Source organism: Drosophila erecta, unplaced genomic scaffold (genome assembly GCF_003286155.1).
Source record: "Drosophila erecta strain 14021-0224.00,06,07 unplaced genomic scaffold, DereRS2 tig00000000-arrow-pilon, whole genome shotgun sequence".
Taxonomy (NCBI): domain Eukaryota; kingdom Metazoa; phylum Arthropoda; class Insecta; order Diptera; family Drosophilidae; genus Drosophila; species Drosophila erecta.
In genome coordinates, this window is record NW_020825194.1 from 1,881,515 (window position 1) to 1,904,144 (window position 22,630).

General features: G+C 44.1%; 1 protein-coding gene across 1 annotated transcript in view; it reads right to left on the reverse strand.

Annotated features, from left to right (window-relative positions):
• Window positions 1-4,748: 4,748 nt before the first annotated feature.
• Window positions 4,749-22,630, reverse strand: part of LOC6555326 (headcase protein) — an 81,207-nt gene continuing 63,325 nt past the window's right edge. The window contains 4 exon segments of the mRNA XM_001981177.3: window positions 4,749-10,608; window positions 10,759-10,858; window positions 10,939-11,027; window positions 12,406-12,594. Coding sequence (XP_001981213.2) covers window positions 9,130-10,608; window positions 10,759-10,858; window positions 10,939-11,027; window positions 12,406-12,594 — 1,857 coding nt within the window. The 3' untranslated portion in view covers window positions 4,749-9,129.

Below are 22,630 nucleotides of genomic sequence, written 5' to 3' on the forward strand. Positions count from 1 at the left end.
AATAAGGTAAAGTGTACTTTGTTTAATATTATTATCTTATTATTTGCATAAATTTCCTTTTCAATAATAGAAACGAAACAAAAACTTAAACAAAATTCCACTATGGCTCCACTACTCCTTCTCGCTCTCTTTCTCCTCCTCATCTCACTTTCTCCATTTCTCCAGCTTTCTCCTGAGCCTCGAAGTTTGAAAGAGACGGAATACTAGTTTTAACTAAATAAACGGAATTTAACACAAAATCCTTGGCACGTCGCATCCTCAAAGTCGTCCTTCGCGAAAGGGGCGGGGGTGGTGGGCGTGTCCCCGGACCGGGCGGGGCGTGGTCAACGCCTTTACCTGAGCAGCAGAAATTCTTCTATGTGAGTAGACGCGACCACGCCCAGCCGCGGTTTCAGGACTCCCGTCCCGCCCCTTTTTGGATGAAAAGGATCTGCGGGATGACCAGTGCCAGTGTGTTGGTGTGTGTGTGTGTATGTGTACGAGTGTGTGGGTGAGTGAGTATGAGTGAGTGTATGTCAGTGTGGGTATGAAGTACTTATAACGAAACATACAAGGATCAATCTCCAATAGATTATTAAATAGTACAATGAAAACTTCATATACAATATATGCCATATATAATAGATACTCGATATACGATACTCGCAGTGCGTAATGCGTAATAATGCAATAATAATAGCCAAGATCAATATACGTTAAAAGATATACATGTCTAAAGTCCCTACAATATGGTACTCCTCTCGTTTTAGCGGATATTTTTCATTGAGCCTGGGTTTTTTAATATTTTTGGGAGTCGCGGGAGTGGCAGCTTTGATATTCTTTCTTTTTGTTTTTTTTTTTTTGGCAGCGTTCTTGGTCTATATGGTAATGAGTATTTATATATGTGTATGCTCTATAATATTTAATCGGGGAAACATTAAAAGTTTGCATTAATTTACTTTAGTTTAGTTTACTTGATTTTTGGTTTAGTTTAGTTGAGATTGCATGCATTTTGATGTATGTATGGTATTTGCTTAGGTAATTATTTGTTATTTTGTTATTTTCTTTGCCTTTGTATAATAAATTGCTCTTGAATTTTACTATTAAAATTTCTCATAACTCGCCATTAAAAAAATGCTCGTTTCGTTTTGCTCTTTCGTTTGTTTTTTTTTTTTTTGTTTGTTTTTGTGGAGTGTATAAGTGATTTTCATAATATTTTCGTTAGTTTGCTTTTGGTTTTCTCGTCATTTAACATTTATATGTATATTTGTAAGAATTAAACTAGAAAAATTCTAATCTGAGGTAATTATTCCTTTAATTTGTATTCGTGTGTGTGTGTGAGTGTGTTAAGAGAGTGAGTATAATATTGGTACCCCATTATCCTTTTTTCTAGGACAATGGCGGTTAGTTGGGAAGCGTGCTTAGCCTAGAGCTTAGATTTCTATGCCTGGGAGTCCTTAGGGGACCCGAAGCGATCTACTTAGCGAGTGATTACTTTATTTTTATTCGAGGCAGCCACAAAAATGTTTCTTGTCAATTTTGATTAACTTAGGGTAATCTCGTCTCGAATGCTGGATTGTGTGTAAATTTCGTCACAGTTATGAGTTATCGAAAAGTGCATGATTGTTTCGTTACGTTTTCTTTTCTTTTTTTTCCATTTTGTGAAAGAACTAAACCTAAGCTTACCGAAGTACTCGTACAATATCCAAAATAGACGATCGAATTCGATTCCTATGCGAATTTTACAAATTTCAAGCCAAAAAATATACCACATATGATTTTCTTAAAGTTCATTTGATTTCAGATCTCGTTCATCTTTAATGCGCTCACAGTTGGTGTTCCGAATCCAAATCCGAATTCACGAATCCTAAGTACACGTATGTATATATAATCCTTAATCTCTTTCGAACTTAAGTGCTAAGCCAATGCTCACAGATGTTGAGTTTCCTTCGCGATCTCATCTTCCCTATCGATTTCAAATTCAATTTTGCAATTACCAATTAAATATCACATATCGGGGAGCTCTTTTCAATCGGAAATCAAGTGAATTCAAATGCAAATTGCAAATTGCAAATTGGAAATGCAAGTGCAAATCCAAATCGAAACAAAAGTGTGTGTGCAAAATGATTGTTAAGATTGTTAATGATGCCAATTGTAGTGCTTATCAACTATTTTGTGGCTGTCCTGATTCGTCCTTTCGCTTAGCCTAAATGATTCGTTTCGAATGATTCGATTTGAATGGTTTGATTTGCCTTGGTGTTGTCTTCTTACGCGTGACTGTGTGACTATATCCCTAAGATAATGGAATGCGATGATACGAGTGCGGTCCTGAGACTGTGGCAGTGTGTGTGTGTGTGTATCTGTGTGGCATTTGCCTTTGGGTGTGTGTGTGTGATGACTGACATGACTGGCGATGAGATATGTCGTATATGACATGGAAATGGAGATGATGGTTACTACACCGTAATACGTATTAAATTTACACTGAAAGTCCTTCATCTCTGCTTCTAAATGCTTCGCTCTGCTCTGCTCGTTTCGTTTCCCATTTCAATCTTCAAATCTTCAAATCTTCAATCTTTCTTTTTGGTTCTGCATGTGAGGTATTGTCGGGTGCTAAAGAGCCACACACTCGGCTACAAACGTTTCAACAATGAGGTAGAAAGTTCTGTTTGCTTTTGTTTGCTTCGTAGTTAGTCTCTGTGTTCGCTGGAAGTCCTTGAATTCTTGATTAGTTCGCATACCTGAATTGCCTGGATGTTCTATATAGTACTTAGCTTTATCGTATTCATCTTGCCTTGCTTGGAGTTTGTTTCAGTCAGTCAGTCTTGGATCACATTTCAAATATCGACACACACGCGCACAGGATCAGTCCATCGGTTTCGCCTTCTATATCTTTTTCCTTATCTGTATCTTTATCCCTAAACCTTATATTTATACACAATACATATTCATATGCATATGCCATATGCTGTATGCTGTATGCTAAATGCTATATGCTCATGAAGCTTAGGCTATGCTTTAGTGCTAGTCTAGGTAATACATGATCCTACAGAGAACAAAACACAACATCGAGGATTATAAGTTAAAAACGAACCGTGGGCACTGCTAAAACCTAAGTACAACACATAGACACGACTTGGACTGGTGACTTATAGCGAAATAAATGGCAACGATTGTTCGACAATTCATACTCCACCACATCCGCACGGGTGCGCCTCAAATAAGATGTATAATATATATGTAGATATAGTGTGTTGTCTAGTGTAGTGGCTGGTGTGGATGGTGTGGGGTGTGGTGTTAGTGTGCTTCCTACATAACCTATTTGCTAAATCAAAAAGCCCAGAGGCGGCGAGTTGGGGCTCTTGCAGTTTCCGCAGATTGGCTGCCATTTGTGGGCCTTCGCTCGTATTGCTTGCTCAACACTCCAGTTTTTCGGTGGGTCACCAGTGACGGTGACCCACGCCTAGTAATTGTGGATCTCTGGGGACCCAAAGATCTGATCAACCGACTGTTGGTCCACTTAACCAGCGGTTTGTCACACATCGGTTACACACATTATACTGCTCGCACACGCTGCTGCTTAAATGCTACGTAACCCTAGGGATAATTCCAATACAATACAGTAATTCAAATACAATGCCATTAGCAAAATACGGACACGAATTATACTTGTAGTAAGTAAACCGAATTCGTTTCTAGCAAAACCTGTGCAAAATGCCAAAAATGCAACTAAAGTTTCCTCGGGGATCCTATTCCTGCGTATATGTATCTTCTTGACCCTATATACGAGTAAAAATACACTTAGAAGCTAAACAAGTGCAGCCCAATTTGGGATGTGAGGCGAGTGACCTCAAGCGAACTTAGATTGGTATGACTTCAACAAAAAAACTGGGGAGCTGGGGCTGGGAGGTATTACGATAGGTATTTAGGAATTACGAAGAATTGATTTAAGGTTTGTACTTTGGCATGAAATCTTCAACTTAACGAGAACAAACGTGAACAAAAATTCGACTACAACATTGACCATCATTCAACTCAAGTCAGCTTTCTCAGCTTTCTCAGCTTTCTTCTGCGCTTTCAACTCAAAATTCAACTAAGAAATTGATTTAGTGCATCAGGACATCAGGGCATCAGGGCATCAGGGGACGCAGGTAACTCAGTAAGCAAGTTAGCTAAAGAACAACGCAAAGGTAGGGTATAAATCCAAACTCGTGAAACTGGAGTGGGCTCTCTAAAAATAATCCGTTGCATACTGTCCATGCAACGCGGAGTGCTCGTTCTAAGCTATCTGTTTAAAAGCTGCGATTAACATGTTCCTACGTCGAGTAAGTAGACTATGTACTGTGTGGTTCAATTAAGACTCTATCGATGTGACTAAACTGAGGTAGCTGCTAAACTAAGTCGCGATCGGAGGCAACTGGGTCGGGAACCAAGGTCGTTGGGTGGCAGTTAGTTTCCTACCAGATAGATGATGCTGGGCCATACATTTCGGCAGTTCTGTCGTCCGGCACTTAGTTATACCCATTAGTGGGCTTCGTTATCAATGCAGTTGCAACCGAAAATAATGGGTAGCAAACAAATGAAAGCTGGGACAAATAAAACCAAATGGAAATTATTAAAAATATTTCATTTAATCATTTGAAAATTCAACAAAAATTCAATATTAATCGTAGTAATAATAATAGCAGAAAGTAATGTAATTTTATTCCTTTTTTCGTTTCTTTTATTCAAATACAATTAAATTTATTTAGTTTCCATACGGAGTACGAATAATAATAATAATAAAAATCAACTAAAATATTCAACTAAATTACATTAAAAGTAGACATTCAAGTTGAATTGCCAAAATGTGTAGGAGAGGAGGAGCGTAGGGGCGCGGGGAGGGGGATAAAACACTGGGCGAGGGGTTGATTCCTTGGGGGAGGAGGGTTGGATGGGGTTCATAGGGACTTGTGTATAACATAAAAAGGTACAAAGTATACATATATTACACATTACGAATTAGGCATAAACAAAAGTGTGCTAGGTGTGTATATTTAATAAAACAAAAATTACATTCGGGTGGCATTAAAAAACAATCTATAAATTTGGTGAACGAGGGCGGGGGGATTACAAGGTGGTGGGGGCTGGGGGGAGTGTAGTTCCGGAAATATCTGCTGCGCTATATTGCCTTGACCTTGGGAAATCGGAGGAGGACTGCGTTTGAAAGTGCCTAAACTTCACCAATTTGTACATTTCGTCATCAGATGATCTGAGAAAGCTCGGAGGGAGCCATCAAAAATTGGTTTTTAAGAATTTCGGTTAAAGTTTAAACATTTTGCTGCGGCTTCTACACGGTTTTTGGCATTTTCCAGTAACTAAGGATCGTGAAAATATTGAAAGGGTTTTCTTTTGGACTGAGAAAGGGCGCGCAAATATTTCATTTGTGTAACATAAAATGTGATAGTGCTGGTTTTTTTTTTGTTTTTTTTTTTGAGTACAAATTATGAACTAAACAAAAACTGCTTTTAATTGTTTATGAATTGATTACTCGATTTAAACGTACATATTTTGTTTTACTTTGCCTTGATTTATCATAGTTTATATGCATTAAGAAAACATTGTTATTTGTTATTCGTTATTTGTTATTTGTTATTGATTTTTGCTAAGGAGGTAATATAAATTACATTTTAATGTGTGTTTACTCTCGCTCAATCGCCTTCGCTTCCATCGCCTTATTACTCAAAAGACTCAAGACTCCTACTATGTGTGTGATTCATTCGCCGTCTAGTGTCTAGTGGCTGCGATTAATTGTAGTTAGTTGTGATCGGAAGTCTGACTATTACTGCTTTTGGGGCTCTCGTTCGATTCTATCCTTTCTTGGTGGCTGAGGTGGGCATAAGTTTGTGGTTTCATCTCTCGACATTTAACTAAAACAAACACTGAATCAAACTAAAACACGGGCTGACTTACGTAGTAGTTGGTGGTGCGGTTGCCACTGCCTTTTTGGTGCAAGGCAGCTTTGCTTGCGTAGAACTTATACCAATATAATTTGATAGTTTGTAGTGTAGTGTAGTTTAGCGTAGGGCTAGGGGTTACTCCAATTAAATATCTATATAACTATATGCTGTATCTGTGTGACGTGTGTCATGTTTTGTGTGTGTGTGTGTGTGTGTGTGTGTGTGGGGGGGGCTTGCCTATAAATAAGTTCACTCCTCTACTTCCTCCTGCGCGTACATGTATGCTAGATTAAAACCTTAAATTTAGACGAAAATTATATATAAACTGTGCCAAACTTATATATAATCCTCTCAAGTAAATGCCAAAATGTGTAGTTTCTATCAATTTAGCTTGGTTAGGTGTAGGTTTATACGGTATACGGTATACGGTATAGGGTATAGGATATTAGGGTATGTACTTATAAACTTAACGGTAGCTCTATATAAGTAGGAATAACGAAGACGTCTCGTTATCGTGGGTTTTGTGTACAAAAAAAATTTACTATCACTCAGTTTGTCCCTTCATGCGTTCTGAAAAAAATGTCGTTTAATTAACGTGTATTATTTGGTATGTAAAATGGCGGCAATGCTAAATGCCCAAAAGGAGGCGTTCGATTTGTGATTACTGTAGAAACTGCAGCACATGCAACCAAAGATTCCAATCCCGATCCCCTGGGTTTTGTATTTCAAGCAGATCCCTCACCAAAAGTCACCAAAGTGGGCTAAAGCGGGTTGTGGGTGGGAGTTCAAGGATGGGATTTCACAGATATTCGAGGGGTTTCTTGGATTCCGAACAATATCACACTGCTGAGAAGTATGCGAAATAATGTGCAACCAAAGATGACCGCTTATTCTAGGAGCATTCACAAGTGCTTTCGGGTTGGGGGTCTTACATTTTTTCTCAAAAATCGTAATCCTTTCGAAGGACAACTCACAGGGTTACAAATACATTTTCAATGTTCACAGGGCATGAGCAAATTGGGGAGGTCACAGTTTGGCTGTCTTAATGGAGGCAATTTGGTGTGGGGTCGTCTCGGGGTTTAGACATTTTCTGAAAATGTTCTGGCCTGGCCTACTCACGACTGGGTGTGGGTTTAGAATTTTTCATAAAAATTTTGTCCTCTCGAACGCTCACAGTGAAGGTTCTTTAAGAGCGCCGAGCCCTCGCAGCTGCAGCTTTCCGAAATGGAATGCTGCTTGGGCAGGACTCGGCACTCTGCTCACAGATGATTTGACGAAACTTACAGGATCTACGTTTAAGGGTTCGCAACGAACCCGTGGGATTCGGGGAATGGGGCAACACAGCTGCTGCTGATCGATTTGAGTTTAGGCTGCCTAAACATTTGCTCACAGTGGGGCCATTTATCAAGGGGTTTTACTTTTAATTTTATTAAAATTTCACGACATTCGAAAACGGGGAAAGTAGGGGAAACGAAGCTGGATAATCTAACACAGTTTCTGCTGATCTTGTTGGGGGTTTAGCTGGCCTAAACTTTTCTTCACAGACCGGGGTAATATCAAGCGGTGTTTTAATTTCAATTTCATTAAAACTTTCACAGATGGTGAATATCAAAAGGTTTTTACTTTCAATTACATTCAAGTTTTCACAGAATATTTAAGGTTTAGGTTGCCTAAATTCCTTTCACAGTTGATTGGGAATTGCCTTGCATTATTTTTCACAGATGGGGACATATCAACGGGTTTTTAATTTTCAATTTCATTAAAAATTTCACAGAGGAGAAAGGTTTGCAAAAACATTTAGTCTGCCTAAGCAGTTTCACAAAGGGGGAATTTTTATTTAATTCGATTAAATACTCACAATTTCGAGTGGTTGGGGTGAGGACTGTGGGATTGGAAAGGACTTTTAACCCATGGATTTGGTGACTTTTCTAAGCACGGAATAAACACAAAACAGGAAACATTGAACCGCTCTATAAATTGCTGGATGTTTGCTTGCATACCATATTTAAAATTTAGAAAAATCGACCTTACAACCTACTAAACCTAACGATAGTGAGTGCCCGCATGTGGTTTGCTCGCACTCAACCTTTAGAGATCCATCACATACGGCTGCTCTGCTATTTAGACAAAGAGAAGAACCCTACACATGTACAAGAAGATCGCTATAACCTAACACTTAGACTTAATAATTAATGATCACGCTGCGCCGAAAGTATTTGTATTACATTTTCATTTCTTTGTGGACTTAACTAGGAGTTTGGGGGCGTGGGTGTGGTCGCCTGCTTGAAATACTCCTGAAAGGGGGTTGGTGGTGTTGCGAGGGGGTGGTGACCTTGTTGCATGTGCCGCCTGGCTGCTATGGGTGGGTGGATGGGTGGGTGCTTGGGTGGTTTGCTGGGGCTGAATTAGTCTGAGGACCTAACTGAACTCTTCTGAACTGGAGCGAGAAACTTAATCGGTTCTAGAGGTTCTCCTTTCGCTTACTAAAACTAGGAATAATTACCAATCGCTTAGGTAAAGATGTGCAACTTATCGATTATGTGTTTGTTTTTAAATTTAGGTTGTGTAATTTTACGTTTCATAAATTGTAGCAAATGTTTCATGTTCTCCCCTTCTAACTTTCTGTTATACTCTCCTACTCTACTCCTACTCCTTCTCGCTTTTATTTTTATAATGTTTTGTGTTATTGAGCAGCACAGCAATTATCATGATTTGTTTAAACAATTTAATGCCCTGCCTTCAATTTTTGCTAAATAAAACTTTTCCCTCAATCGTGATGTAAATGTTTCTTTTTTTTGTCGTCCCTTCATCTCGTTTACTCGTTTTCCCTTTTTTTTTTTGTTTTACGTTTCGGTTTGTTTTTTTTTTTGGTAAAATGTATAAAAAATTTGCGTTATAAAATAAAACTAAAAATTGCTTCTTTTCGTTTAGGTAGTTGTGTAAACAAAGAACTAAAAAACTCAACAAAAATAACAAGAAAATTGTTTTTAGTTTGCTTTGTTTTCGCTCGGTTTTAGATGTGTTGTGTTGTGTGTGAGTGCGTGTATAAAAAATCAAATGATTTTAAAAACTAAAACATTCGCTCCAGGAGTGGCTCATACATGGCCTCTCTCCTCCTCCTGCTTACTCCTTCTTTTCCACAATTATCGTGTTTTTCAATTTAGCTAGAGTAACAAATGCTGCAGGCTGTGGTGGCTCCCAATCCCTCGTCTTAGTTCATGTTGAGATAGTCGTTGAAGAGCTGCATGCAGGCAGCTGCGCCGCCGCCAGTGGGCTCCTCGTTGTACAGCTGGCTGGCGTACTCCGGAAACCTCCAGATGTTGGCCGCCTCCAGGAGCTCGCCGGCCGAGGAGGAGGAATTCGAGCTGACGTCGGAGGCATCGGCCTTGATGTCCGGACTGATGCTCAGGCTGCCCAGGAGATCGGTGAAGATGTCGTGGCTGCTGGCCGGCGTCCTTTGGCCTGCGGATCCCGGCAGCTCCCAGATGTTCGCCTTGCCATAGTGCGAGGCGCTCCATCCGTTCGAGGAGGAACTGGAGCTGGTCAGCGATGCTGTGGGCGAGGCTGCATGTGGCAGTTGCTGTGGCACCTGCTGCTGCACTTGCTGCTGCTGCTGTTGTAGCTGCTGCTGCTGCTGCTGTTGCTGGCGCTGCAACTCCTTGAATCCGGAATCCCTGAGTGCTGCGGCGTTTTGTGGCGAGCTTTGGGCCGCCCACAACATCATCTTGGAGCCATCGTTGCCGCCACTGCTGCTGGCCGTCGGACTCAGCGAGGGCTGCGATCCACTGCCCGAGGAGCAGCCACTGCTGCTGCTGGAACAGCCCCACAATGCCGAGATGGCATCGCTCTGGCCCCAAGCGGGCTGCATCTTGTTGCCTGTATTGCTGGCTGAATTATGGCTAATGATTAAGTTACTAATACTGCTGCTGCTGCTGCTGCTATTGTTGCTGTTGTTGTTGCTTGTGTTTGTGTTGGTCAATAGGAGGCCCTCGAGTCCTTTCTGTGTTGCATGTTGCTGCTGGCGATGCTGCTGCTGCTGTTGCTGCTGCTGCTGCTGCTGGTACTTGCTCATCACATCTGTCATGGCCATCATGTTCATGGTTTTATGGGAAGTTGAGCTGAGCTGAGGGAAGTTGACCCTCTGAAAAGTGCTGACCGCAGGCTGATGTGGCTGCTGTTGCTGCTGCTGCTGCTGCTGTTGTTGTGACTGTTGCTGTTGTGTCTGTTGCTGCTGCTGTGGTGCTGGCTGCTGCTGCTGCTGCTGCCGCTGCTGTTGCTGCCGCACCTGCTGCTGATGCTGCTGGGCATGCGGATGTGCTCCAATCAAGTCCGGATTGATTTGCTGCTGCAGCGGCGCCGAGTAATCGATGGCGGCATTGAAGAGCGGCTGCTTTGGTGGCTGCTTGCCGGCGATGGTGTTGCTGCTGCAGCCGGAGGCCGTTGGAGCGCCCTGGGCATTTGGCACCTGGGTGGTGGTGGCACCTGTTCCCACTGGCGACTCCAACGGGGCCTCATGTTATGCGAGCGTCGGCAGCCGCGTCGCCGGGCTCTTGGCGTAGCAGAAGCTCAGCGGCTTCACGAAGTGCGTGTCCTGCGTGTTGCAGTACGGACAGGTCACGCCGTGCGAGTAGTCACTGTAGAAGCTCAGACGCTGCTGCGGATGCATCAGCATCTTGAAGCAGTTATTGCACTGCAATGGAGTAGATGGGTAGACGAAAATGGGGAAAATTAAAACGAATGCCATGTCTAAATTGTTGTATTCGATCGAAGGACTGCCCATATAAGCTTTTATACATTTCGGGATTGACCCAATATAAACATCATTGGGCCATTAACTCACCTTGAACCGCTCGGCGCAACAGGGCATGGCCGCAAAGATGTCGTAGGCGTACATGGTGCCCAAGACCAGGCTGGAGCCATCCCACGGCTCCTTGCAGAATCTGTGAGCGACGCAAGAAAAGGCACAAATGTATCATTAATTTATGGCTTGCCTCCACAATTCCCCCGGCCAGATGCTCACCTGCAGTTGATGACGCGGCTGCTGGAGGTTCCGTCCAGGCAGCTCATGCACACACAGGTCAAGTAGAGAGTGCGTCCCTCGTATTTAACCTGGAAAAGGGGAAGCAAAGAGGATTGCAGTTGGGGTTGTGCGAAAGCGGAAGCGGTTGCAGACAAAAGCACAAAAAAGGGGCAGGATCCAGCCGCATAATTCAGGCAGGAGCCCAGGAGCCCGACACACCAACAATGAAAAATTGTGGCAGGAAAAAGAATGAATTGCGACAGGGCGACTTCTAAGCTGCTGAATACACTGCGCCAAAAATTGGGTGGTACGCTTTGAATAAGTAGTGCAATGCAGAACTGGAGTTACCAAAACTTATAAAAAGCAAACATTGTTAAAAATGCCATTCTTGCAACTGGCATTTGCAACACATAGCATACATAAAGGATGTTTGGCATGGCCAGAAGTAGTGAGTAATCCTCTGGCAAACAGACTGTCAAAGATCCATTTTTACACAGTTGAGAAACTTGCAAGGGAATTATACGTATTTTTTGCCATTTAAATGGCCTTCAAAGGCTTGCCAAGTCAAACAAACCGCCAGTTAGCAAACAGCGCCCTTTGTTAGGGTATCAGCTTTCCACTTTTGTCAAAGGGCGAGGAAGCGAGGGGCTTGGCATTCCTGCAAGAAGTGGCAGTGGAAGTGGAGCTGCATATAACGCGACATAATAATTTCAAATAAAATGCAAAATGCATAAACTTGCCCAGGAGATTGCTGCTGCCGCCCACGAACAGAAGACCTCGCCGCGTGCTGGAGTCAAAGTCAAGGGAAGGAAAAGAGCTGGAAAGGAGGAGGCATACAAAGGAGCCAATTCCGATTGCAGCACCAGCAGCAGCAGCAGCCGACGCAGCTGGCAATGAATTATAAATCCAGGCTTAATTTAAAGCCCCCCAAAAGGGGCGAGACTGACAGGCAGCTGGTGGGGAAACCAGGGAAAACCAGGGAAAGCAGGCACAGTATCAAGCCCATGGAAGCGTAGGTCGTGCGTGCAGTTCCTCCATATGAAATGCAAAATGTGCAAAATGCAAACGGCGAACTGCAAACTGCAAACTGCGAACTGCATACTGCAAACTGCATACTGCAGTTTTTGCCGGCTCTTCTTTGGGCGCTGGCGTAATTACGCTGACTTAAATGGGTCATAAATTGCGGGGTCTGTCTGCAGTCCCCCGAGTCGCCAGGAAAATGAGCAACTGGGAGTGGCGGGCGCTGGAGTTAGTTCAGCCCGTTCCCGCTAATTGCAGCTGAAAGTTCTCGGGGGCACGTGGGCGAGTGAAAGCTGCGTGGGCGTGGGTGTGCAGCAGCCAGAGGTTGCCATGCCACATTTGACGTTTTATAAATGATGGCTACACGGAGAGAAATGCAGCTAGAACGAGCGCAGAAAGGCGTTTGGGTGGCGGGTAGTGGAGTGCACTTGGTGCACAGTTACTCACCTCGATGCAGCCGCTGGAATGCTGCTTGGGACTCAGGAAGAAGGAGCCATCGACCAGAGGATAGCGATCGAAGACGAGCAGCGGCTCCTCGCACAGAATGCAGGCCACCCGGCTCATCTGGGACTGGGCCAGCGAGGAGAGGATGAAGAGGCGCGTCTCGTCGTTGCCATGGTTGCCCTCGTCCTCAATCTGAAAAAATATAGTATTAGTAGGTTTCAATTAAAGCAACACTCTTCAACTTGAAAGCTGTTTGCGGCGGCGCTTTCGATGGCCAATTTGAATGCAGAAGCTGCCAAATTATTGAGTTTAGCTACAAGGTTCGTTTACCCCGCCGCGCCCGCTGTCAACTTGAAGGTGGGTGGCGTCCAATGAGCATGGCCAATATATGTCTGCCGAGGGACCAAACGAGGCAACCAGCCAGCCAGCGTCTAAGCGCCAACAAATGAACCATAAAATCCAAACGTGCTGTGTAGAAACCGTGTTGTCTAAGCCAAAGTGGCTAACACGTTGCCCAAATTGAATGCACACACACACACAGCCAGCTAGCCAGGTGTGTGGCTTGGCCTGGTCCGCAAGTTAAGTCAGCCAGTCCAGGCCAATTCCCAAATCGATAATCAATATGGCGAGCCGGCAGAGGAGCCCAACCCACCGCCGCGCTTCATTTTCCAGCAGCTGGTAATAAAGCCGTCAAAAAGGCAAAAGGTGCTGAAAGGATCCACGAAATATGGCCAAGGTGGGAATAGTTGCAGCCACCACCACCATCGCCAATCAGAGCCAACTAACCCAATGATGAGGGAATATTTGTGACTCTGTTTGGGTAATTGACGTTGGTGCGGCACCTGACCAGACGGAATAACAGCACTCAGGGAGCAGACAGCGAGTGAGTGGTTGAGTAGCAGTCCAGGTTGAATAATTCAGTGGCAGGACATTGGAATGTATCGGAATTAAGCCAAAGGACACGTACAACCAATCAATTGCAGCTGAGGAATGTTTCTGTTTCTGTTTCTATTTCTATTTCTGTTACTGGGACAGGTTTAATGCACTTTTAATAAGGAGCAGAGCTGGTTGGCTCAAGCCCTGCGGAATCTTTTGCCAATATTTGCTGAGAACTTGTGCTGTTCCATTGGAGATGACACTCTCTGCTGGGTGCCGCCTCTCAAGCTAAAATAATCAAGAAATTAATATTTGCACGGGGCGCACAATGCAATGTTTGTTTGCCAACTTCTTGGGGGCCAGAAACAGAGCTCATAAATCCTGGAAACAATAAAATCAACTCCCAGCATTGTGGCACAACAAACGGCTTCGATTAATGAGTGTTTGCATGCCGAGCAGGGGAAATTGGGAGACATACGCCGCGTTGGGCGATACGAGGCACAATTTTCACTCATTAAACAAAAGAATGGCGGCGGAAAATCTCGGGGTGAGTTGCTAAAGCAATTAAGTTGATTGCTCGAGGAGAATGTGCGTGTATCTGTGGGTGAGTGCTGCTCTCGTCTGGGATTACGGACAATAACAATAACCCAGATAGCACAGCCAACTGCAGCAATAATCTTTTGCTCCTAACACGGCCAAAAAATAAAAATAAATGACATAAAAAGGATGCAGACGCACATGTAGCGCACATTCCATCAAAACGTTGGCCTGGCTGCACTGGGAGAAACGCTGCAAAGTCAACTAAACTCTTATAGCAGATATATGCCAGTTAGCTATCATGACAAATAAGTGCTCATAATTGATAGCAACATGTGTAAGCTTTGTAAGCCCGCTCGCTATTCAAAGTTATATGCCTGGACTTTTTCTCCGTTTAAGCCATAAACATTGCGCAGCTTCGAGTTGGCTACGTGACGATTTGCTAATTTCAACTGCCTTCAGTTCAGTCGAGTTCTTCTGGGCTGACGGTCGTTGGCCAAGAAGCAGAGAATGAACTCAGACGGGGCCAAAGGATTGAGGACCTTTGCCTCTTCATAATTTATGAGAATCGCGTGTGCAAAGTTTTGGCAAAACCGCAACGGGGCAACTTCAACAAATTATAAGCATGAAATTATTATTGCTGAATTTGGGATTATTGCGAGAGTGAAACAACTTTTCATGGCGCTCGGCAGAAGTCAAAAGTCGAAGTGCAATAAACTCACCTCACTTTCCTCGCTTCGAGCGGGTTTTGGTTTTCTTCGGTTCACGTCGAAGGACCCTAATGAAGCCATTGAGTTGTCACTTCGCTCGGACGCATAAATCAGGCAGCACTTCCTCCCGACCATAAATACCAGCACCCAAAACTCAGTGGGGCCACAAATCAAAAAGGTTTTTCCGCCACACCCCAAATACGGCGGCCCAAATGGCGGAGACAATGGGCCAAGAAACTACTACAATTCAATTGAATTCGCTTTCGATGCTCCTCAGCTGGGCTTCAAAGTGCTGGGCTTTTCATAAACACATTAAATTAAATGGCATTTCTTGGCTTGAGGCTTAAGTGCCGACGGAAGTTGGTGGCGCAACTACCGCTGCTCTTAATCCATTAAAAATGCCACCCATAAATATATCACACGACGAATTTTGCTGCCCCTCCTGTTTGCTTATCTCGATTATTCTTGGGCTCCTTTAAGCCTTATGCAAAAGTTAATAATGTTTGTGCAGACAGCAAGCAAACATGTGAGCCTCATCGCCTGAGTTACCTTTTTCCCAAACGCTTAAGGAGCCGGGAAATTCCTCATTAGACGCTGTGGGCGTAACTGCGCGGAAAAACTATTTTATTAACCCGGAAAAACTGTGTTTGAGTGGGGAAATTGAAAAATTGTGCGCGCTTTAAATGGTTATCCGCTCGAAGAACCCGTAGGCGTTCTTTGCCACAGAGACAAAGAAATGGCAGAATAAATTTGAAAATTGTCATTGGCAAAACTGACAGCAGTCATGCTCCTCGTGGGCGGGTTGGCTGTTTGGCGCGGTGGGCGTGGCGTTAGGTGCTTAATTCAAGCAGTGGAATGAGTAGTTGGCTGTCTACCCAGAAGACACTTTGATCAATGGCCCAGATGTGACCTGTGGATTAGGAGTTAAAGCCAATGACAAGCCAGCAACAATGCCACCAACTTACTTCCCTCAGCCAACAAGGCAAACAGACAAGACACAAGACACAACACACAAGACACAAGGCACAAGGCACGGGGCACTGACAATGAAAATGGAATTGCAGTTGCGGAATTGCGGGGATGGGGCAGTGCCACTTTTATAAATGAAATGGAGTAATAATATTTTGCGACAACAAATGCAACAGCAAAAAACGTAGCATACCGCCAGGCGCAGCTGTGCAGGACTCAGGGAAAGCGTAGGAAAACTGGAAAAACAACGCAGCCAAGCAACAACTGCACAGCGAGAAATTAGCAAGGCAATTGCTAACGAATATTAATTTGGAAAGCAAATCGGAATATAATAAACCAAACTCTCAAATTGTTTTTATTTTAAGCTGTTTGATACAATAAACGAAATGCCCAAGATTTTCTTTTTAAGAGGTGTAATAAGTGCAAATTTTCTTGCTGTGCAGCCAAGCATGGCAGACAAACAAACATTTCAATAAATTCAAAAAGTACGAAGCCAGACAATGAAAACTGCAGCGAAACGAAGGGAAAACAGGCAAAAGGAGTGCCAAGTCAAAGGGAAAATCAGGGGCGGTGGAAAAGCGGTGGGAAATGCACTCCACTCACTGTGTTGGAGTTGTACAACTGTGAAGTGGCTTAAAAGCTTGTCGAGGGTGGCAGCTCCTAAGAGGCAGCTGCTACTCGCATTGTTTTCCCTGAAAATCTCATGTCATTTGCACTTAATTCAAATGCGCGACACAATTGCAAAATAAAAGTACACAGAAACGAAAAGCGAGCAGGAGTTTGAGTCTGAGTTTTGCATATCTAGTCGGGTTTGTCTGGGTTATAACTTCATTAGGCGGCGCAGTCGAAATGTTTTTTTGATAAGCTGCGTTCTCCTTGGCAAGGTTCAAGAAACTGTTGGCCATGTCCTGTGCCAAGTTTTTGATGTCCAACGTGAGAGGGAAAATTTTCCTTTCACTGGAAGCGAAGCGCTCGAAAAGGAAATTTTAATTTCTCTGCCCTCGAGATGTACGGATTTTGCATCTTTTGCATTTGCCATTAGCCACAAGTGCTTGGCCATGGCCCTAAGCAGCTCGCTCTTGGCCGGTTAGTATGCTCCCTCTGACCTTTAAATATCAATTTGCAAATAAATCGCATTCGTTGGTTTTGTTGCCATAGACTGGACGACTTGGGCCGTCGTTATTTATCGTGCGTTCAATGTGCTATGGCATAATGGCTTCCTTCGATTGGCTAGGAGCGGATGGGGATGAGCAGGTTTATGTATGGGGCCAAAAAGGCAAGGGCCAAAACAAATGCAATTTCCAATTTCATTTTTCGCCCGAGCAACAAAATAAAAGCTGGCGCCTTGAAGCATGCTTTTGCCTTTTCTCGCAGTTTATTGAACTGCAGGCTGCTTTCCCTTTTTTCATTTCTCGTTGGCTGGCCGGTCCTCCGTCCTCCGTCCTGCGTCCTCCTTCAGTTTAAACTTTATTCTCGGGCATAACAATTATTTTTATATGTAAAGCAAATTTCAAAGGCATCTCCCAGACATTCGCCAGACATTGATGGTTATTGGATCCGCGTACTCCACTCCACGCCCCCGCATTTTCCACCCGCTAAGCAGGCAATTTAAATGCATTCGGTGGCAGTTAATAGTTTTATGATTGTGCCCATGCCAAACTTAATTGTTTAATTATTTTTTAAGGCACTCCTTTTTGGTTTCTTTGGTTTTTTTCTGCATTTTTTCCTTCCGTTCGCCGCTGCTGCATTTTACGGAGTCACAGTACATTGCTTTGATTCGAACTTAATCCCCAGGACATTAGCAGCCAAAACTAAACGAACTGAAAGCCATTTCTCCCGGGCGAAGGCCACAGAAGCCGGGGAAGGGGAAGGAGTAAGTGTATCCTCTCTGGTGTAATTTCTTCCACTTAACTTAATCCCCCGATGCTTTACGGCAAACAAACATATGTATCGTGGCGACTGGGTAGGTGATGCAACTCACTCCTTCTCATTTATGTAATTGCAAGGACGAGGGTTTCTGTTTGCTGCTTATCAACTTGGCAACGGTGCGTATGCGTTATGTTTTGTTTTGAGATTGAAAAGGAAGAAGAGCTTTACATATAATGCTTCTTAAAAGTAAGCAAGGCTTCCTAGCTTTGATACACCTTTAAATCATATTTTAAAAGACGGGCAGCTCTATCGCAATTGCTGTAGCTCTGGGGTTAAGCACCCACTTGCTGCTCCCCGGGGCCTTATCACACCCATGGATCAATGAACCTCAACCGAACTAGACTTTTCCAGCTCCAGGCGATAAGTGCTGTCAACAACAGAAATAGTCGGACGCATATAGCCCGTGGACAGGCCTCCATTTGGAAGTGCAAATAGTGGCGGGAAATGGAAATGGAGGCGAAATGGGGAAACAGATAAGCGCAGGGACAAGTGCGAGTCAACAAACTGAGACGGACGGTGCATTTGCCCACCAATTGATCGCTGAAGGGGTGAGAAGAGCCCAGTTGAACCTAATTAAATTTGCCTTTTTCCGGGCGTTTTTCCACTTCTTTTTTCCAGCGTTTTCCCCCTTTCGTTTGCTGTCATTTTTATCGCCGCACCGAGAAATGGCTCGGAATGGAACTCATTTGGAGCATATCTTTATAATTGCCACACAGTCGTGCTGGCAAAAAATATATATATATATAAAATGCAAAAATAGTAACTAGAGGAGTAAAGGAAAAGGAGCAAAGACAGCCATCTGCATTTTAATTACAATACAAAAGAGGAAAAGCGTGGAAATTCTAACCTCAGGGAAAAGTTATAAGCTGGCAACGAAAAAATAAACAAGAAGAGGCGGCCAAAAGTTTGATTAAAACAAAAGCGACCGAAAACTTGTTCCTTTCTTGGCCAAAAAGGACACTCGATAGGCAGCGCTCCGAGGGAAAGTTTTAAGAATTTCATTTCAAATGCAAGTCTCAGCCATCCGCAAAAAGCAAATGCACTCAACTCCGGCGGGAAAACGGAAAACTTGAAAACTTTAACATTTCCAGGTTAAAGGTTCAAATAATATAATTAAAAAGGGGGTTTTGACACCAAACAAAAGCTCAAGTGAAGGCCAAGAAGAAGTTAGGTGTTGGGCGTTGGTTGTTGGTTGTTGGTTGTTCGGGTGGCAACCATCCATAAAAAACGCAGCCAGACGCAGACAATGAACAATACACACACACACACACACAGTCACTCTGCCACAAACAAGATACGCACATAATGAAAATGTCAAAATAAACACGACATTAAAAACCTCCAATCCCCGCCACCGCAGACCCACTCCCTCTGTTCGTCCTTTTAGCCAGAAAATAACACACACAAACCAAAAGTGAAAGAGACAGACAGCGGGCGCGGGAAAGAGATGGGCAAACAATCGGACAGACAGACTGGCAGAGACGGAGACAGGGAATGCAGAGAGACAGGGATAGAAGCCACTGCACTCGACGCCGCTTTAAAGGCCAATAAATGACGAGGGTCCTTGTGGCTGCACCTCAATGAGGGCTTATTTGGCACTCGCAGGATCTGGAGAACTTTCTCCACGGCGCACCAGTTCCAAAGGCACTAAGCCGTGGGGCTTAAGTTCCAAAAATGTTTTTGCGTAAGCTGCTCTTACAAGAGCTAATCAATCTGGGCTTAGTTTGCGTCACAAACTCTTGGTTACACAGGTCAAAGGTGAGTAACCAAAGTAGGGAGTAGCTACAATTAATATACATTTCAATTATGGAAATACACATAAAGTACATAAAGTTTCCAGTTCCCCATTGAATCGAGGAGCACCCATCTCTGTGACTGCAGCTCAGGTGATGATAGGGCGATGATATCAACATTTCGGCTGCTCATCGAGCGCGCTAATCGTGCCACAAAAGAACGAATGCCGAGACAATGCTCTCTATATGTGCCACCAAATCCCCGAAAATTCCCGCTTTCACATGCGGTTGAATCACTTTCGAAGGTGTCACTAACATCGCTAAGTAGCTTTGGCTGGCTGCTTTGGCTTTGGCTCATTAGCATTTCTAATTAAGGAGCACGAGCACGAGCACAAGCTCGTTGTCTCGCATATGAGCCGCAAGGATAATGACACCCGCCACAATTCAGACGGAAAAACGGAGGTGGTTTTCGGCGAAATGGAAAGTTCTTTCCATTGCCCGCTCTCCCGTTTTAAAGCTGGCCAATGGCCATGTAAGCTGCATGTTTGGGGGCAATTAGGAGCCAAAAGGAAAAACTGACCCAGACAGGGGGCGCGGCTGAGCGGCTGAGCTTCTATTAAAAGTGAAAACATTTACATTAATAATTAGCCAGCACCCCGCGCGCCCCTCGAAAGTACAGCACTTTGTCGGACACTAAAAACTTCATCAACAACACAGCGCACACAAATTGCAATTAATCAAGAAAAGCGTGGAAATGGTGCAAGTGGGTGGTGCTTGTTGGCTGGGTTGGGTAGGTTGAAAAACTGCTCTCGTCCCAGTTGACAGTTTAACTGACTAAACAAGGTGCGATAAGTGCTTGGCTCGGACGGCAGGAGGAACAGCCAAGTTGCCAAGTTGCCAAGCTGCCAAGTTGAACAGCCAAAAACAGAAATCAGCACAGGACAATGACCAAGGAACGGATGGAGCTGGAGGTCCTGGCGCTGGAAAGCAGGAGGACACAAACGGAACAAGAGCCACAGCTGCTGTCAGCGCTCAACTGAAAATGAAAATGATTTAAAGCACATGGCCAGAAACACGAACGCTAGCCGTGCACTCAGAGAAAATGGCATTAAAGGGTGAAGCAGTTCATGTTAAGTTGCTCAACCAAAAAATCCTGAAGATAGTTAGTACATTTTCCTGTGTATTACATGTGGAATACCCCTGCACAAACTTTCGCTGGTTGTTCCTTCATGTCCTTTTTTCGCTGTGGCTTAAAGTTCAAAGTGCTATCAACTCGGCTAAATTTGTTGATTGCGTTTCTGAATTTTTCATTGCATATGCTTGGGCGAACCGCAGGACTCTGCTCTGCCAGTCCAACTGGCAGGACTCCAACTCCATTTTGGGGTAATCAAACTAATGAACGTTTGGGCTGAGTTGAGCTGGCTCCCAAATGCTTACAAATTGCACTGTTTGGTCAGACGACATGTGTGAGGTTCAGTCGGTTGAGTTTGAGTTTCAGTTTCAGTTTGAGTCCGAGCTTGAGTTTGAGTTTGAGTTCGAGTTTCTAGGTGCTTGACTCCACTCCATCATGAAAAGCAAATTCCTGGCCTTCCAGGTACGCCAAACTGTTTTCAAACAGCAAGCCGCAGAGTAATTAAATTGCAGTCGACTCTCGTCTGTGGGTTTTACTTTTTTTCCTTTTCCATAAGGCTCGGCATTCAGTCACCGGATTGAAGGACGAATTTTGAACCTGCTTGCGGGGCACAAGGATACGAGAGAATTTCGAGCACGCAGGATAATTTCATTACACCCGCACAGAATGATAGACAGTGAATGCGATCCCTAAATGAATACCGAAATACCGAAATAAATAAATAAAAAGGGCACAGGGAAAAATTGTAGCAGACACAAGAGGACATGAAAAGGGCGTATCATGGCTTTTTCAAAGGCAGTCGTCGTCGACGTGGGGGCGTGGCACTTTGTTAATTAATTTTTGCAATCACTTGCCAACTGAGATTCGCAACGATTCGACTTGAGCTCCTTATGGCTAATGAACAGAAAATAACACAGCAATACTTAGGGGAAAAGGCAGGCACAAAAAGGTAAAGACAAATCAAAAACCAATAAAAGGCAATAGAAGCGAGTGCAAGGACGAGTTCAATGCACTACTCAACTAAGCACTTTTTCTATTTTTTTGATATTTATTTAAAAGAAGCTTAGGGATCAAAGGAGAGGAGCTGGCGCTGATAGCAAAGGCAGCGCATAAATTTTGCCGGCGCTGCAGAAATAAAAGGAAATCCATTCAAGGATACAAAAACGCGTTAAGTGCGCCAAATAAAAAAGAAATGCAAAGGGAAAGGAAAAGCAAAAGCAAAAGAGCGATAGAAAGGATAAGAGTATGCCAGCGATATTGCAAAGTTAAATCAATAAATAAAGCATCAGGAGGAGAATGTAATGTAGGGGCAAACGCGGGTCTGCGGGGCGTGGCGCCCCATCAATGTCATTAAATCAATGCTGCCTGTCGTTGCCAGCAATAGATAACGACCAGGACAAATCGAAGCGGGGTTCTGGGTGGCAGGATGGCGCAGTTCTCTTTGGGAGCGGAGGCACATGAGACAATGACGGCGGCGGCGACGACGACGGCGATGCAGCGAAAGTTTGCCAAGTGACATTAACACAGGCGATGGGTTGGGGCAGGTTGAAGTTAAGGATCCGAAGGTGGCCTCTGCAAGCACTTAAGATGCAGGAGAGCCACACTGAAGAAAACACAGCCTCGCTTGGCAGCAGATGTAGTATGCCACTCTACAGATTTTTCTGCGTGCACGAAAGACGAATATCCTTGCAGTGAAAACTCCCGCTGAACTTTAGAGAGAGGGGGAAAATGGAAGGGGGGCCGTGACAAGTGGCGTCTGCCGAGAGTTGTTGTCAGACACAGGCCGCGACAATGCCAAAAACACAATTGGGGCGTGACCAGGATTCAGGTGGTGAGGGCGGGACGCGGAGTTGGCCAGGAGAATGCTCAAGCGGGGGAAGCTGTTCCCAATCCATTGGCCACTCAAGCCGAGACAAACTCAATTGTTTTTGCGCAAAGCCAAGGCAAATTTTGATTGAATTGCGAACAAAAGCGATAATGAGGTAGATGGGGTACTGGTGGGAGATCCATCATCGAACTGCTGATGGATAAGATTGATGACATTGGACGAGGTGTAGAGGGTCTAGGTTTTCATCAAACCAAGCTAAGCCAAATATCAGATTGTAAATTGAGAACTAAAGTTTCAGCTCGACAACAGATTAGATTTAAAGGCCTGTGACTTACAATGAAATTGGTTATCAATTAGCTCGCAAAATGCTTGCCTTTCCCGGGCTAAGCTTATTGATTTGCGGTAGGACACTCGTGTCCTTGCTGGCCGAAAGGAAGTGAAATCGGGCCCAAAAGCCCGCCAAGCTAAATTGAAGCACAAGTTAAATGCGACAGCGGCACGTGACCATAGGCGG